At 40.9% G+C, this 15108-nt stretch overlaps 1 protein-coding gene across 5 annotated transcripts in view; it reads left to right on the forward strand.

The window, feature by feature from the left end:
- SFMBT2 (Scm like with four mbt domains 2) overlaps positions 1–15108 on the forward strand; it is a 114179-nt gene that overhangs the window by 34345 nt on the left and 64726 nt on the right. For 4 of the 5 annotated variants that reach the window (XR_008206236.1, XM_052680970.1, XM_052680973.1 and 1 more), the window contains one exon: positions 13923–14011. Coding sequence is in view for 3 of the 5 variants with exons in the window: in XM_052680970.1 (XP_052536930.1) it covers positions 13923–14011 (89 nt within the window). In the remaining 2 variants the exon portion in view is untranslated. Of the gene's footprint in view, positions 1–13922; positions 14012–15108 lie in introns of those variants that run through there. The other variant, XM_052680974.1, reaches the window with a different exon arrangement.

Consider the following 15108-nt stretch of genomic DNA (forward strand, 5'->3'; position numbering starts at 1 on the left):
TTAAAAGCAAGCAAACAAACCAAAACAAGCAAATTAAAAACTATAATTTATAGTCCAAGCATGGCACAGCCTTTTGTCCTTTGTATCAGAGAAGGAGGTGACTTTCTGCACACTGCTGTAGGAACAGGGAAGGGTAAATAGGACAAGGGATTTGAGCCGTAGCACACTTAAGTGAGCGAGCACATTTCCTTCAATGGATCTTTTTTATCAGGTTGAAGGTTAATTTATGTCTACTACAGCTGAGAAGACTTCAGGGGTTTTCTGTATGATCATTTAGGGCAAGGACAAACCAACGTGTCCAGTGTCACATCTTCAGCAGAGCATCCCTTCATATGCTCTGCTAATGCTGTCATTGAGTTTGCTTATAAGGAACATGCATATAGCAAGCTTGGGAAGCTGCTAGGAGCAGATGTGAGCACCAGCATGATCCCAAACCAGCTGTGACTTGCGTGTAATTTTTCTCTCATTGCACATGATAATGTGGGCTCCCAGTCAACACGGAAGGGGCTTTCTTCTTGAAACAGACCATATGCTCCTGCATGATGTGCAGGTAGCTGTTAAGTGCTGCAGAGATTTAAGTGATGGTCCTATAAAATATTTTTCTGATGGGGAATTTAAGAGCATTTCATCAAACCCAGAATCCAGTTTCTGGGTTAATTCTGTTGCTATTACATGATACTGGAAAGCTCTTATTCAGAATTCCCGTCTTTTTTTCTGTCTGTGTTCTCCTTCCTGTTTCATTTTGATCACAAAATAATAATAATAATAATAATAATAATAATAATTAAAAAAAAAAAAAGCCAAAATGAAACAAGTAAATTGGCCTCAGGATGTGCTAACACACTTTCTGATTGATGGTTTATTTTGTGATCTGCCTCCTGTGTTTGTATTGGAAAAAAAAAAAACCACAAACCCACACGTTTTTTCTCTGCACTGTCACTTTTAGGAATGTTTGAAGAAATGTGGGAAATACAGTGTTTTAGGGTTATGGCATAAAAATGCTGGCACTTCCCTGCATGCTGGAGTTGATAGAGAAAATAGATCCAGAGAAAGCTTTGCTGAACTCAGGAAGCTGTTCTGCTGTGCGCTGTGTGCCAGGAGAGGTTCAGGTTGGATATTAAGAAAAGTTTATTCTCCAGAAGAGTGGTGAGGTATTCACTCAGGCTGCACAGGGAGGTGGTGGAGTCACCGTTCTGGAGGAGTTTGAGAAATGTGGTGATGTGGCATTGAGGGACATGGTTAGAGGGCATGGTGGGGATGGGTTGACAGGTGGCTGAGGTGATCTTAGTGGTTTTTCCAACCTTAATGATTCTGTGATTTGCAGAGAACTGCAAGCAAGTCCTTAAATTCATTCTAGTGCCTCCTTGTTTTCTGTCCATACCTTGTAGCACTGTTCCTTCCTGACTTAAACACAGCATCACCAGCCTCCTGCATGAGTCCCGAAAATTTTTATTCAAGGTTTTGCTCTGCTTCTTGTCCCTGATGTGTTCGTTGGGTTGCGTTCCAGGCTGCAAACAGTCTTTAAGGGAAGGTACAATTTGAAGACTGCTAGTCTGTGGCCATCCAGTCAGGGATATGTTTCACCTGTCTGTAGCCTCAGCACCTGGTAATCTCAGACAGCGTGAGTCTAGATACTTAAATTTCAGGTTAATATTGTAGATTTTTTTTTTGTATCTAAAGATAGGTGTAGGGTGAGACATTCAGTTTTGTAACATCTAAAGGCAGAAAGGCTAAGTAAGAAACAGTCTTTTGGCTATTTTCCTGCTTTCATGCATTTCTTGTGAATTTGGTAAGAGAGAAGTAAATTCAGCAGTCTTCTCATAGTCTATTGCTGTAACCAGTAAACAAAGCTTTTTTTTTTTTTTTTTTGAGGGATGTTTCTGTCTTAAGATAATCAAGGCATCTCTCTTTTTTTGTTTGTTTCTGTTTTTGTTTTAAACAATACAATCACTGAATCACGGGGGTTGGAAGGGACCTCAAGAGATCATCGAGTCCAACCCCTCTGCTAAAGCAGGTTCCCTGCAGTAGGTCACACAGGTAGGTGTCCTGATGGGTCTTGAATGTCTTCATAGAAGGAGACTTCACAGTCTCTCTGGGCAACAATGCATATAGTGAACTGCAAATGTTATCTCTGTTAATTCCCACCTTTCTGTAGCAAATTGGAAATGAGAAAAAAAAATAAATGTAGAATAGATTTTTTGGACATGGGAGTCTCTGTATATATGTGCTTCTGTGTTTTGATGCCTTCTTCATAGTGGATATTTGCTGTAGGCTGTTGGTGTTGCTGGAGAAGAAGAAGTGATCATGCACCACACTGATTTGTTTTTTATTTAAGAACATTGTACTGCTGTAAATTTGTTTCATTTTACTGAGCTGTCTCCAAAGAATAGCCTTCAGAACGCAGCTGCGGGACTAGGGAGTGAGAAAAGGCACTTAGTACATGAGATAATTGGACAGAGTTTGAAGGCGTAAGGTCAGAGCCTTGGGTGCAATATTTACATTGCAATGTCATCCACTTACAGAACAACCCATAACTTTCAGGTTACCCATTTGAGACTGGAGTATAAGATCCTGAAGGGACCGGACAGGATGTAAAAATGCCTCTTGTGTTCACTTGCAAAGACAAGTCAAGGAGATAGGATTTACCATCTAGAACAGGTGGCCCCCAAATCTCCCTTCCTCCACAAGCTTCACTTTCTAACATCAGAGTGAACTTGTGTAACTATGCGAGAGTGCCATTATAACTTGTAGTACAGATGACATGGTCCACTGTATGCCTCCTGGTGGACAGAGATGCTAACTGGGTGTGAAGCAAGCTGATGACTTCATGGCTGTTGATTCCGGATCTAACTTGGTTGGGGATGAATCCAAAAACTACAACAGTTAGCTTTGTGAATGAACGTTTCTTCTCTTTCCTTGTTCTTCTTCTGGAATGAATGCACAGAAAGAATACAAAGTTCTGTATGCATGCTTAATCAGTGTTGATGGGCAAGCAACAGGCATGTTGTTCTCCCCAGTGACTGCTGGAACTTAGAAATCCGGACTTCAGAAATTATCTGTGCAAAGATGACTTCATGTCCTAGTTCTTACTCAGATAAAGCTTAGAAGAAACGAACAGCTGAGCATCTGCTTTGGGCCACTTCTGTGCACCGTTGTTAAGGTGCTGATTTTGCCTGGAAAACAGAGTTCTTATCTTTTTTTTTTTTTTTTTTAATCTCTGTGGGATAAAAATGGATTTCAAAATTACAATCAACATACCAGGTTCCCCATGACCCTGAATGCTCCCAAACTCCTGATTTGACAAAGCATTCATTAAGACTCCTAGGTCTGAAGATTGGGAGTTGGAGCTCTCATCTTGCATGAAACATCTCTTCTGTGCATTGAGCACAGCACTTAATGCAAGCAGAGGAAAAAGTAATCAAGGAACGCGCGTGGAGGCTTGGGGTTAAGTGGCAAGAATCATGGAGTTTGGATGCTTATTTTCACAGTGAGCTGTCACCCTAATGGACATTGATACTAATGATGAGGAACCCCCATGGTTATATGGTTTGTTCAGAGCTTTCAAATTCTGGGCTTTGCCTGGCTTTCAAAAATGCTTCCCAGCAGCTCTATCTGTGTATGTACACGTATGAGACCATTTAAGTGAGCCATTCCTGGTTAATTTCTAAATGAGATTTAGTTACCTTCTACCCGGAATTGAATTGAGCAGAGAGCAGTGTTACTGCTGTGCATAAAAAGGGCACAAAGGCACTGTTTAGATAAGAGCAAAGGCAAGACATTTTGCAGAAGCCTGTGTAACTTTTGTGGTCATAAAGCAGGTTTCCTCCTAATTATTACATAGGTATTCAAAAGGTAAAACATTCTTCTTCTAATCTGTTGGGTCCTATGGCAAAATCAGAATAATCAGCCTTTATACCTGCAGACACAAGAGAATAGGTAAGTGACTCAAATTAAAATGTTCCTCTGAAGGAACTTCGGTGTTCCCAAGGAAGTTGCCAGGCAGCTGCCTTTCCTGATTTGTGGCAGTGTAATGGAGCTGTTTCTCTTGTTTGGTGCCTAACCTAGATGACAAGGTTTCAGAACAGCATTCCAGATGAAGTTAATGTAAAAATACTATAAAAATAAGTTTACTCACTGCAAATGAGTGAAAAAGCTGAATCATTGAATACCAACCTGTTGAGGCTGGATGGCAGTAGTTCCCATTTTCCCAAGGGAGAGCTATGCTGCATCCCAGTGGTCTTTGGTAGTGCATTGCTATTCATGTGAAGTCATGTTACAGAGAAGGGCTGTTGCTGTTCATTGCAGGGGAGCTGGACTAGATGACCTTTAGGGATCCCTTCCAAATCAAACGGTCCTATGATTTTAGTACAAACAGAATTGATAAATTTATTTCTGTCCTTAATGTACTTAATCTCATTGGAATTGATAGATAATGCCACCTTCAGAGAGCAGAGCCACTTCTCATTATCAACATGCTCCTCCTTTTTATTCCTTTTTTTTTTTTTAATTTTATTTTAAGCAATCCAGAGCAAGGGGGATATTGACTTTTTAAGTAAGGAAGACACAGTACTTAGAGTAGATCATTTACTTGCTTGCATGCAGGATGGGTAGCTGAGACCATTCAGTCAATCAAGGCAAGCTGTACAGGTTAATGACACAAGGGTGACCATGTTGTTGTTGGGATTTATTAGGCAAATCTTCTGATCTTGGACACTAAGCAGAAAGCCATCACTGTTGGTTCTGAAGAAGAATGTTTGTAGTGTTGTATTTGAAGTTGAGGCAACTGAGCTTGCTGCATGGAAATGCCTCAGCAGTGGCTGGCAGCAACCCTTCTGCCAGCTTTTTCTGAATTAAGGTTGGAAAAGACCACTAAGACCATCTAGTCTACCATCAACCCATCCCCACCATGTCCACTAACCCATGTCCCTCAGTGCAATGTCTACCTTTTTCTTGAATGCCTCCAGAAATGGTGACTCCACCATCTCCTGCATGGCAAAACCACAGTGTGCTGAACAGCACATTTCTGAGACTGAAGTGAGTAAATGGAATGATTTCTGTAAGATCTTGGTGTCATTCAGAAAAATAACTTCAGAGTGATAACATTCACTTGCCCCATCTGCACATGCACACTTTTCTCCTGTAGCATCCTACATCCACTTCTTCTCCCTCTGATAGTTCCCACAGCTGAACTGGGCACATAGCACAGACCAGAGTGAGCTACAAAAATGAGCAGCAACTCCCAAGCCACCCGTTGCTTTTTTTTTATTGTTATAAAGAGAATAGTTAATTAAGGATTAGAGAAACCCAACGGGAATGCTATGTCTGTGAAGGACTGAAATATGATGTTAGGAATTAAAGTCTTCTGTGAAGAATGAGATGGTTTTTTTCCGTAAGATTTTTCTTGCTTTGTCTAACAGAGTGCAAGTGGATCATTTCTGGATGCCTTGAATGGTAGCAAGAAAGATAGCCATTGCAGTGTACTGAAATTCAGTATAACTGCGTGGTAAGGGTGAGAGTGTAAAGCACACGAAATGTTCATGCCTTTCTTCATTTTTACTTCTTTTTCTAATTGAAGAATACTCTTGCATGCAGAATTGTGTAAACAAAGGTTAAAGTCTGCATGTTAACCTCTTCTTGGGTCAAAATCATAAAAAGTGCAGCGTGGATATTAGAAATGGGAATTGTGTAGTTTTCAGTAGCGTGAAAAATGGAGCTTGCCAGAGGTTTGGAAGAGAATCAGAAAGTGAATACGAAATATTTTCACCACATGAAGTAGCTCACGCAGTCTAAACAAGGAAGATTAATTTGAAATGTATACCTTTTCAAAGTTTTATTTTTAAAGGGTAATTAGATAACTGAGAGCTGTAAGAGCTAGGAGATCAATCGGTAGCTTAAACCATCATCCTTCAGCAGTGCACAAGAGTGACTCATTCCATTGTAGTTATCACCCTTTCATCCATTGGCTTGCTATGAATGCGTATGAATGGGACCATGATGTACTGCTGATTCCAGGAATGTATTTTGAACATGTGTGTTGTTTGATACACAGTTGCTTGTAGCTTCCTTTTTTTCCATGAAAATCCCCTATCTAATATTTTCTTTGAAGGCTTTCGTTTTTTGAGACAGGTGTCTAGAAGGAGGTGTCTGAGCTCTGAAGTTTATATCCCTTGAAATGTAAGGCTGCATCATTAAGAAATGAGATCAACAGCTTTTCAATGTATGGTTTCTTTTTTCTTTTCGGGCCCTGCAGTTTCATCATTTTGTGATTTCATTCAAACCACAGAACTCTGCCGTTGGGAGAACAGTGGATTGTTTAAAGCTTTAAATGAGAAAGCTTTTTGAAGGCATCTCCAGCCACATTTGATTTTTTCCAGGGAGCCCACAAAGGAACAAAAAATGGAAAATGTCACAAAACCACTACTAGCTTTTTAAATTTTACTTTATTTCAGAGGGAGTCTTGTGCTGGGCTTTGTAGGATACAGCCGAGGATGTTGCTTACCATGAAGGACTTGGAGATGGGTCAGGAAGAGTAGACACAACCTGAGCCTTTTGCTTGGTGGCACAGGAAGATGCTTGGGCAGGGCAACCATCTCCACCCATTTCCACCTCCAGTTTGGTTCTCAGGGATGTGTAGTTCAGCAAGCTGACTGAAAATGTTAGGATTCAGCTGTTTTCTGTCAAAATACTGTTTTATCAAAATGATAATATTTTGTAGGAACGTGTCAGTTTTGACAAATTGTTTTGATGGGCGAAGTCTAAACAAATTGTTTGAGTGTTCTATGTTGTTTTGATATAATGACATCTCATTTTGACTCTATCATTTAGACCTTTGTAACATGCTTACAACTTCTGTGTTCAGACCCTTATAAAAAAATAAATATTTCATCAAATATATTACAGTAATTTTTAAAATATCAAGATGACAAGTTTTTTTTCTTTCTTTTTTGCAGCGTGCTCTTTTTTGAAAACTGCAGTTCTGTATTACCTATGTGTAAACTTTAGAATGTCTTGAAATACTTGTTTGAGAAATTTACTGTTCATGAAATGCTGATGTTTTAGCTTGCTTTGTACTGGGGTGATAAGAATTGCCTGGTTCTTGTCTGATTATAGTTCCTCTTGTTAACCAGTTTTTTTCATCCAGTTCCTCAGAAGGATGTAAATTTTTAATAATGATAGTTACCACAATGACAGTGGTGTCACTTAGCAGATTTATCCCGAAGTTTTAAAACCATTCTATAAGGCTGTTTAAGACTCTGTTCCTTCTTCAGAAAACTGAAACTCAGATGTTTAGATGTTAATGGGGACCAGTGGGGATTCTCTAGGGGAGATATTGACACGCTGCTTGTGATTCTGGGTAAGGAAAATAAAAATAATGCACACATTTTATTTATTTATTTACTTAATTGTTGTATAAAGATTTTTTTCTTAGTTAGAACAAAACATAAGCATAATTTGGTGCTACTACTTGTCTTGTACCATGTTACTGGTGGCAGAAGCCCAGGTCCTCTCAGGTAGGTTGGTAGGTTTTCTCTTTACCTCCATGTACCTACTCAGCGTGTAGGTTTGGCATAAGTATTTACCTTGTTCCTTAACATATAGAATTGCTGATTCAGATTTGAACATGTCTTTGGCCCATTATTCCAGCATCTTACCCAGTGCTGTGGGTCCTCTGCCATTTACTGGCTACCATGTTTGTAGGAATGGTCAAGGTGCAGGTGTACTGAATGCAAAAATTATTTTGAAGTAATGACATTCTGTCTTCTCAGTGATCCCTGGTTAGTGGAAGCACAGTCTTGGCCCACGCTGCTTCTGCTTCTTATGTCTTCCCTTGGAGCTGAGAAGAGTAAAAATGTCCATGGGATGTGTAAAGGTTGTTAGAGAGCTAGCTTATATTGGTGGAGTAATCCAGTGAGGTATTTGTTCAACAATGTGTCAATTCAAATTCTTGCTCCTGCCAGTCTTTCTGATTTCAGTTTTGTTTTTTTTTTTTCCCCCCATGTTCTGCAGTGCTTTGTTCTTAGAGGGAAAAAAAAAAAGAAAAAAAGAAAAAAAAAAAAAAAGGAAAGTAGAAAACGAAGATTTTGTATGATCCCGTGACTATAGGAGAAGTGGCTTTATGAAAAAGAGCAACTATTACAGACTAGACAAAATCCCTAGAGTTGGTAATGCGATAACAGTATCTCATACACATTGTATGGAGTGCCTATGGCTCAGTGCTTTCATGGGACTGTAAATGTTCTTTTAATCTCTTATTTCTCTAGAGAGACAGATAAATCTGAACCCATTATACACTGTGGCTGTAGCAGGGCACAGACATTACGTGCTTGAATGAGCAGAGGATGGAAGCAGCCGTCTTGGTTCTCGGGTGCATGGTTAGCACAATTATGGGGAAGGTGGTGATGCAGGGTTTGCAGTGCTGTGCACTTTTTGCCCTCTGTTTGCGTGGCTTTTGAGGTCAACATGGACAATACAAAGGGAAGGGGCCATTTTTGAGCTGCTAATAGTGAAAAACGGGGAGAATCTAGTGCTTGGCATGTGGTCCTGGATGTCCTTTGCACATTAAGTAATGAGCGTGTTGCAGCAGTGTTGAGGTTGGCTTTTGGGTTGGTGACCTACAGTCATTTGGTCAGGAAAATGAGATGAATGAGTAAAAGTGAGAAAATGGCAGGGAGCTGAAAGGTGAGGAGAGGAATGGACATAAGAAATGAGGTTGGGGACAAGATGAATCAAGCAGGGAACACAATGGGAAGAATGATTGATGGGAAGAATATTTGTTGGATATTGGGTGCAGTCTTTTTTTTATGGAGTTCAGTCCCGAGGAAGGGAGCTTGGTTTTATAACCTGTGCTGTCGCTTCATCACAAATAAATAGAATCTTAATGTGGAAGGGTCCTTCTTCTTTCTAATTTAAGAATCTTCTGTAACACCAACCAAACTAGAAGCTGTTCTCTTAAATGAGTATTTTTCATTGAGGGAGGCAGGATGGTTTTGTATTTGTCTCCAGCGTGCTACAGAGACTGAAGCAGAGCAGGAATATGCCTCAGCCAAGCAGTGTGCAGATCTGGCCTTGATTTTGGGGCTGCATTGCTTTAAGGCATGTGGTTCTGTATCTTTTTGATTTCAGGAAGATGTTTTTTATAGCCTTTGGCTTTGGAACCACAGAGATGTGAAAGCATCCACCCGCACACTCATGCTGGCTCCAAGATGAACTGGGCCCAACCCAAAGGGAGCAGGCACATCTGTGTGCACAAGATGCTGTTCCGAAGAGGGTTGTGATGTCACCTCCTAAACCTGGAAAGAACAGTATTTAGGAGAGCACTGTCATTTTTGTAATGTCACTTGGTATCGTGCTTGCCTGGCATTTGGGCTGTACTGTGTCTGACATCATGCAAACTCTCGAGCTTTTCCCATGACAAGACCATTGCCTGGCTCCTCTCTGATGTATATTGTTTAATCTTTCAGTTTAGCCCATGCTGAAGCCTTTGCATCAGTGGGAGCACTAAGTCAAGTCTTTTTTCTGCTGTCCTCTCTCTGCTTCTTTTGAATCATTTCCCTAGTGATACATTTGATGGCACTTGGTCCCTGGGGCCTCAGAACATTGCACAGCTTCATCTTCCTTGTTTCTCTTCTCAAACAACCCCACACAGGACCATGGGACTGGCACTAAGATGGGTCTGTTTCTCATAGTATTATTGGAACTCTTGGTCAATCTCTGTCCTCATAGAGCACCAAAGCCTTAAGCTCTGTGGACTAGCCAGTTGTGACTATTACGTGTGCCTTGATCAAGGAAGCTATTACTGCTTAGACTATCACTTCCAAAGTTACCCCAATACAATTAAGATATCTCAAATGTTTTCTTGTCATTGTGCCTGTTGAGTCTCCTGCTGTGATGTGGACAGCAGTCACTTTCCAAGGTGCCATCATGACAAACGAGCTGTGCCTTGTGAGGGGGAGGGATCGATGTGCAAAGAGTTCTCATCTCTGCTTGGAAGGAATTTAATTCACTGATAAAATCCTTCCAGATTCATGGGCTCCTCTGATTGCAAAAATGTTTAAACCCATATCATCCACATAGAAGTACCAGAGACTTTATAACAACTATGAGGATTTCTGGTCAACTTTTGAGTCTGCGCAGCTCTGTAAGAACCAGAGCGGAATGAATTAGCATGAGGACAACTGCGCAGTTATAAACTGCTGCAATTTCAGCAACCGTGTTGTTCTTTGTGGCTTTTGGTGTTGGTACAACAGCTTGCCTCTCTGCATGAAATGAATCCATTTGAAGGTATTTAATGATGAGGTTTCTTTTGCTTTAATTTGTTTTTCCCTCTGCTCAGAAGGTCCTCCAAAGAGGTCTTCTTGGAAGATGGATCCATTGAAAGGAAGAGAAAATAGAGATGTCTGAGCCCAGTGGACCACTCCTGGCTATTTTTGCCTCGGGTAGCCTGATCTGAAGATTGGGTAACCCTGTCCATGGCAGGGTGCTGGAGCTCAGTGATCTTTAAGATCCCTTCCAACCTAAATCATTCTATGATCCTTTGTCCTATCCACCATCCTGTCCCACCAACTGGCCAGCTAGCTGAAGATAGGCTCTAAAAGCAGAGTTCTTCCAGCACATCTGCAGTAGGAGAGATTTTGTTGGGTATTTTTCCTATAGCTAATAAGCTGAAGTGTGAATTAGCAATTTAAAATCAGTGCTTCAGTTGACAAGTGCTGGGATAGATGCACCAGAGAAGCACCATTGTTTCCTGAGATGGATGCTCAGGGTGGGCACCCATGCATTATAGTGCCAGCTATTCTCATTTACCCTGTAGATTTTGTTTGTTTGAATATTCTTGTTTAACATTTTGCTTGGTCCTCAAAGGCTTTTGCAGATCTCATGATGATTCAGACTCACTTCATTACTACTAGATATTAGTATTTGCAGTGTAGTGATTTTCACTGCAGAACTGAGAATCCTGATCATGCTTTACAGGCACAGAAAATATGTGCAGAGCCCTCTTTCTGAAACTTCCAGGGCAGTCTGTTAGTCTGTTCTCTCCCAGAGGACTTTTTTTTTTTTAACATTTATTTGCAATGCAAAAGAAGATTAAAATGAAGCAAAGCACTGCATACTGGTTCTGTAACCACTTAGAAACTGGGGGTAGCATGTTTTTCAGCTGAGTCTGTTTTGTCTGAATACACAGATCATCTTGTTGCTTTTGGACTTCAGAAACCTGTAATCGAGATTCAAAGGTTGACAGGGTCCCCATTTTATTTAGGCCTCCAAAAGCTGTGAGGTTCAAGTCTTAGAGAGGACAAAGTATTTCTCTCAGAGGTGTTGGCAGGCAGCAAGATCTGTGAATCCGGCATTGCTGAGACATCTCGAATTGGGCATCTGGAAAATGGAGGCTTCTGAAATCTGCTGTCAACTTTTAAAATGCTGACTATTTTTCTTCCCTCCTGCCAGCTTTGAAACTTTGAACTGAAGTTGCAGGGTTTTTTTTTTTTATTATTATTTTTTTACTTTTTTTATCACATTTGTCATTCCTTAGTAATGATGCTCTTGCATTAAAAATTTGGCTGACAACTTTGTGGGCAGGAGCCAAAATGAAATTCAGTTTTGCACCCAGTGCATTTTGCATAAGTCTGAATGAAGAACCCCAGTCCCATTTATTATGGCACTTACTGTTTTCTCACTGATGCCAACATTAAACTTGTTTATTGTTGTAATTTAGGTGAACAGGAACTGATGAGGTGTGTGCAGTGTGAGTGTTGAGAGTGAAAGCACCATGTAAAAACCATTTGTTCTCAGGCTATTTATCTTAGATAATATAAAGGTAAAAAATCTCCTGGAAATCGTACAGAATTGGTGCTGCAAAAGATTTAGAGCAGTTCCAGACTGGCTTAATTGTTATTTTGTAGATGCTTGTGACCAGCATGTTAAAGTTTGCTGACGTTAAATGTATCTGTATGCACATATAAATATGTGGTTTGAGTCACATTAGGAGAACTGGCTTTTGGGGAAGGAGCACAGTTTAGGAAGTAAGATTTGCTGGGCATGGATTCTACCATTTGCCATAGCCAGCTGTGTGGATTGCATAAGGTATTTAGGCTATGATTTGAATCTTAGACTAAATTCAGGTGTGCCAAGTACCCAAACAAGAAACATGCTCAAGCATGAAGCATTTTTTCTCCTTTTGTGGCAATGTCATATAAATGAAGGTGATGTCTGTAGGAGCCTTGCAAGGATCAGTGTGAGTATTGCCAGCCTCGGCGTGTGCTGGATTATGATTTTTTTAATTGAATCTCATTCTCATTTCGAGGTCTCTGGAATGTGTTTGTGGAAGGGAATAGCTACTTTTTGGGGGATATTTGCTGCTAAACAGCTTGGGGTTGTGTTTTACTTCTCTCCCAAAGGCAGTGAGTATTTGCTAGGTGCTCACGGATTGAATACCACCAATGAACACCTGTGTGCTGGGTGCACATCTGCAGAATGGTACCGAGCTTCATCAGCTCGGTATCAGATCTCAGCTCAGGTTCATGCCTGGGCTGTGATCCATGTGATCTAAAGGAACAATTTCTGTGGGAGTGTTGGGGCTTCCTGAGGAGTTGAGTTACTTGAAACGCTCCTGTACCTGCTCATACTTCACGTGGAGTCCCTAACCTCAGGCTGTGTGTTGCTGGAGCATTGACATCTTTGAGAAGAGCTGAGAAGTCACTGCATTTCTTAACTGTTCAGGAATCTTGTCCTGATTTGTGTGCAGGGTGCTTTAATTGGGTTGCTCTTGGTTGACTAACACAGCATTTCTCTAAAGTGTTAAGCAAGGACTCAGTTTTTTCTGAGCAAAACGCAAGGGCTGCTGTAATCTAATTATTTTGGAGCTGTGCAGGTTGATGTACAGCCCTTCCTGGTCTCCCCTATGGAGTAGCAGTCTTTAAACCAGTTGTTTGTTCAGAACTAATGTCATAATTTTCAAATGGTTGTGATTTTTCCCTTCTGTTGGTGTAGGTATGATTAACATATCTATATCACTGTTAGTTGTATAAACATGTAAATAAGTTTTTAGGGGGGAAATCAAAATGTTTTTGATGTAATTTAATTCCCATTTATAGACAGGTGGAATTAAAATCTGATCTCTGGGTTTGCAAATGTACAATGTATTCAAAGAGATGCCTGAATCTCTGAAGCTGAGATTTGCTGAATTGCTTTTGAGTGTTCAATCTTCCACTAATTTCAACCATAATTGACCCAAAATCTGAATCCAGATCTGAACCAGAGGCAGCATTTTTATGTTTTTAGTTAAATCTTACGTAACTCTGTTGACACAGATCCTGAAGTAGCACACTTACAGCATTTAGCTCAAAAATGACTGAAAATATTCTTAAAATGAAATAGAAGTTCGTGGTCAATAATTTAAGGCTTCTTACAAGTGTGTGGACTCGATGACTGATGTACGGTAATCTCAGGCTTGAGTTTTCTGCTTTCAGGGGGAAAGAGCCTATTAAGGCCTGTCAAGGAACTGAAAAGTTTGAGCAGTTTTTTTTTTCTCTCAGATCACCATTGAAAAAAAAAAAAGAGACGTTATGAAGTATTTCTAAGCCTACATGGGAAGCAGGAAACTAGTATATAGTCATAGTAGTTATACAAGCTGTGGCCATTTTGGATTGGGAGACTTGGAGATGCTAAGACACACCGTGATAAATCCCTGTTGCTGCAGCAGAGCACGACCTTCCTACGTTTTAGAGGTATAACCACATGGCTGTGTCTGGGTTGCTCAAGCAGCTTGGACAATGAACCATCTTTTTACCTGATCAGGATTGCAACTGTACCTGAAACTTCACAGCTGATGTCTCTCTAGATGATAAGTCTCTCTCAGATGTATACAAAAAGTCCATTGCAGTCTGCTTCTCTGAGCGTTTCTTTTCTTCCCTCATCCTTTGCAGCAATCAAAGAGAAATATGTGGACTGGACGGAGTTTCTTATCCATGATCTGACTGGCGCCCGGACTGCACCTGCAAATTTACTGGAAGGCGTATGTATTAGATTGCAGTTTCTCTCTGATACTGTCTTGTGGTGTGCATGCTGCACCAGTGCTTGTGCTCCCCGTGTGTAGGGCTGTGCGCTTGCAATATCTGTGTCCAACAGCTGTGCAAAAGTTAGGAGCGACGTTGCCTTGATTCTGCTGGCTCCGCTTCTGACTGAGTCGTGGGGTATTTTATTTTATTTATTTCAGGTTGAAAGGTGCTTAGAAATTTGGATATTCATATACCAAGAGGTGAAGGAGAATGCCCACAGATTGGAGATGGGTGTTGGCAGGTTGATGGAGAGCATTGTCAGATTTATGTGTATAGAGAATTATATTTATATTCCAAGGCTGGAACAGAGTTCCAGGATCATCCAGTCCTAGCGTCCGTGTAGGGATAGCTCCCTGAAGGACAGCAGTCAGATTTAGCAGGGAAGTTGAGTATGGTGGGCTCGCTCATTGATGACTGGATAAGAAGAAGGAGCTGTTGTGTCAGATGCATCCATATAGCGAAGAAGCTGGTTTGTGCAGCACATTTGCAAGGAGACTTGCTCCTGGGACATGCTTGAGATCTTAGTATTTCACAGCTTCAGCTTCAGATGGGGGGAGCACGGCTCATCCTACTTTCCGTTGGGAAGGCAGCCATCTCTGGTGCATGCCAGTGCTATTAGGAACTTCTCTGTTCCCATCCAAGGTCAGGTTGGAGGGGGCTTTTTATAACCTGATTGAGTTGTAGGTGCTCCTGCAGTTGGACCTCCCTGCAGAGAGTTGGACTAGATGGCCCTTAAGAGTCCCTTCCAACTCAATTCTGTGATTCTAGAGGCAGCAAAAGTAGGAGGTCCCAGGCAGAAATGCAGAGAGAAGCCACTGCCTTGACTTGAAACAGTTTCTCACCCTCTTCTGGTGTTGTATGTGATATATGTGCTTAGTGCTGTCTGTGTCATGCAATGTATGTTACCCCCCCTGTCGACAGATTTGCTGTTTGTGAGTGCTGCAGATTGTTCTTATACTGTTAAATCAATATGCAGTGATAAATTTTTTTTTAACATGCTAGCTATGCATATAAAGAGCTCTTGAATTATGGTAAATGTTAATATTTCAAGCAA

The sequence above is a fragment of the Tympanuchus pallidicinctus genome, unplaced genomic scaffold (assembly GCF_026119805.1).
Source record: "Tympanuchus pallidicinctus isolate F22 unplaced genomic scaffold, pur_lepc_1.0 scaffold19, whole genome shotgun sequence".
NCBI classification, from domain to species: domain Eukaryota; kingdom Metazoa; phylum Chordata; class Aves; order Galliformes; family Phasianidae; genus Tympanuchus; species Tympanuchus pallidicinctus.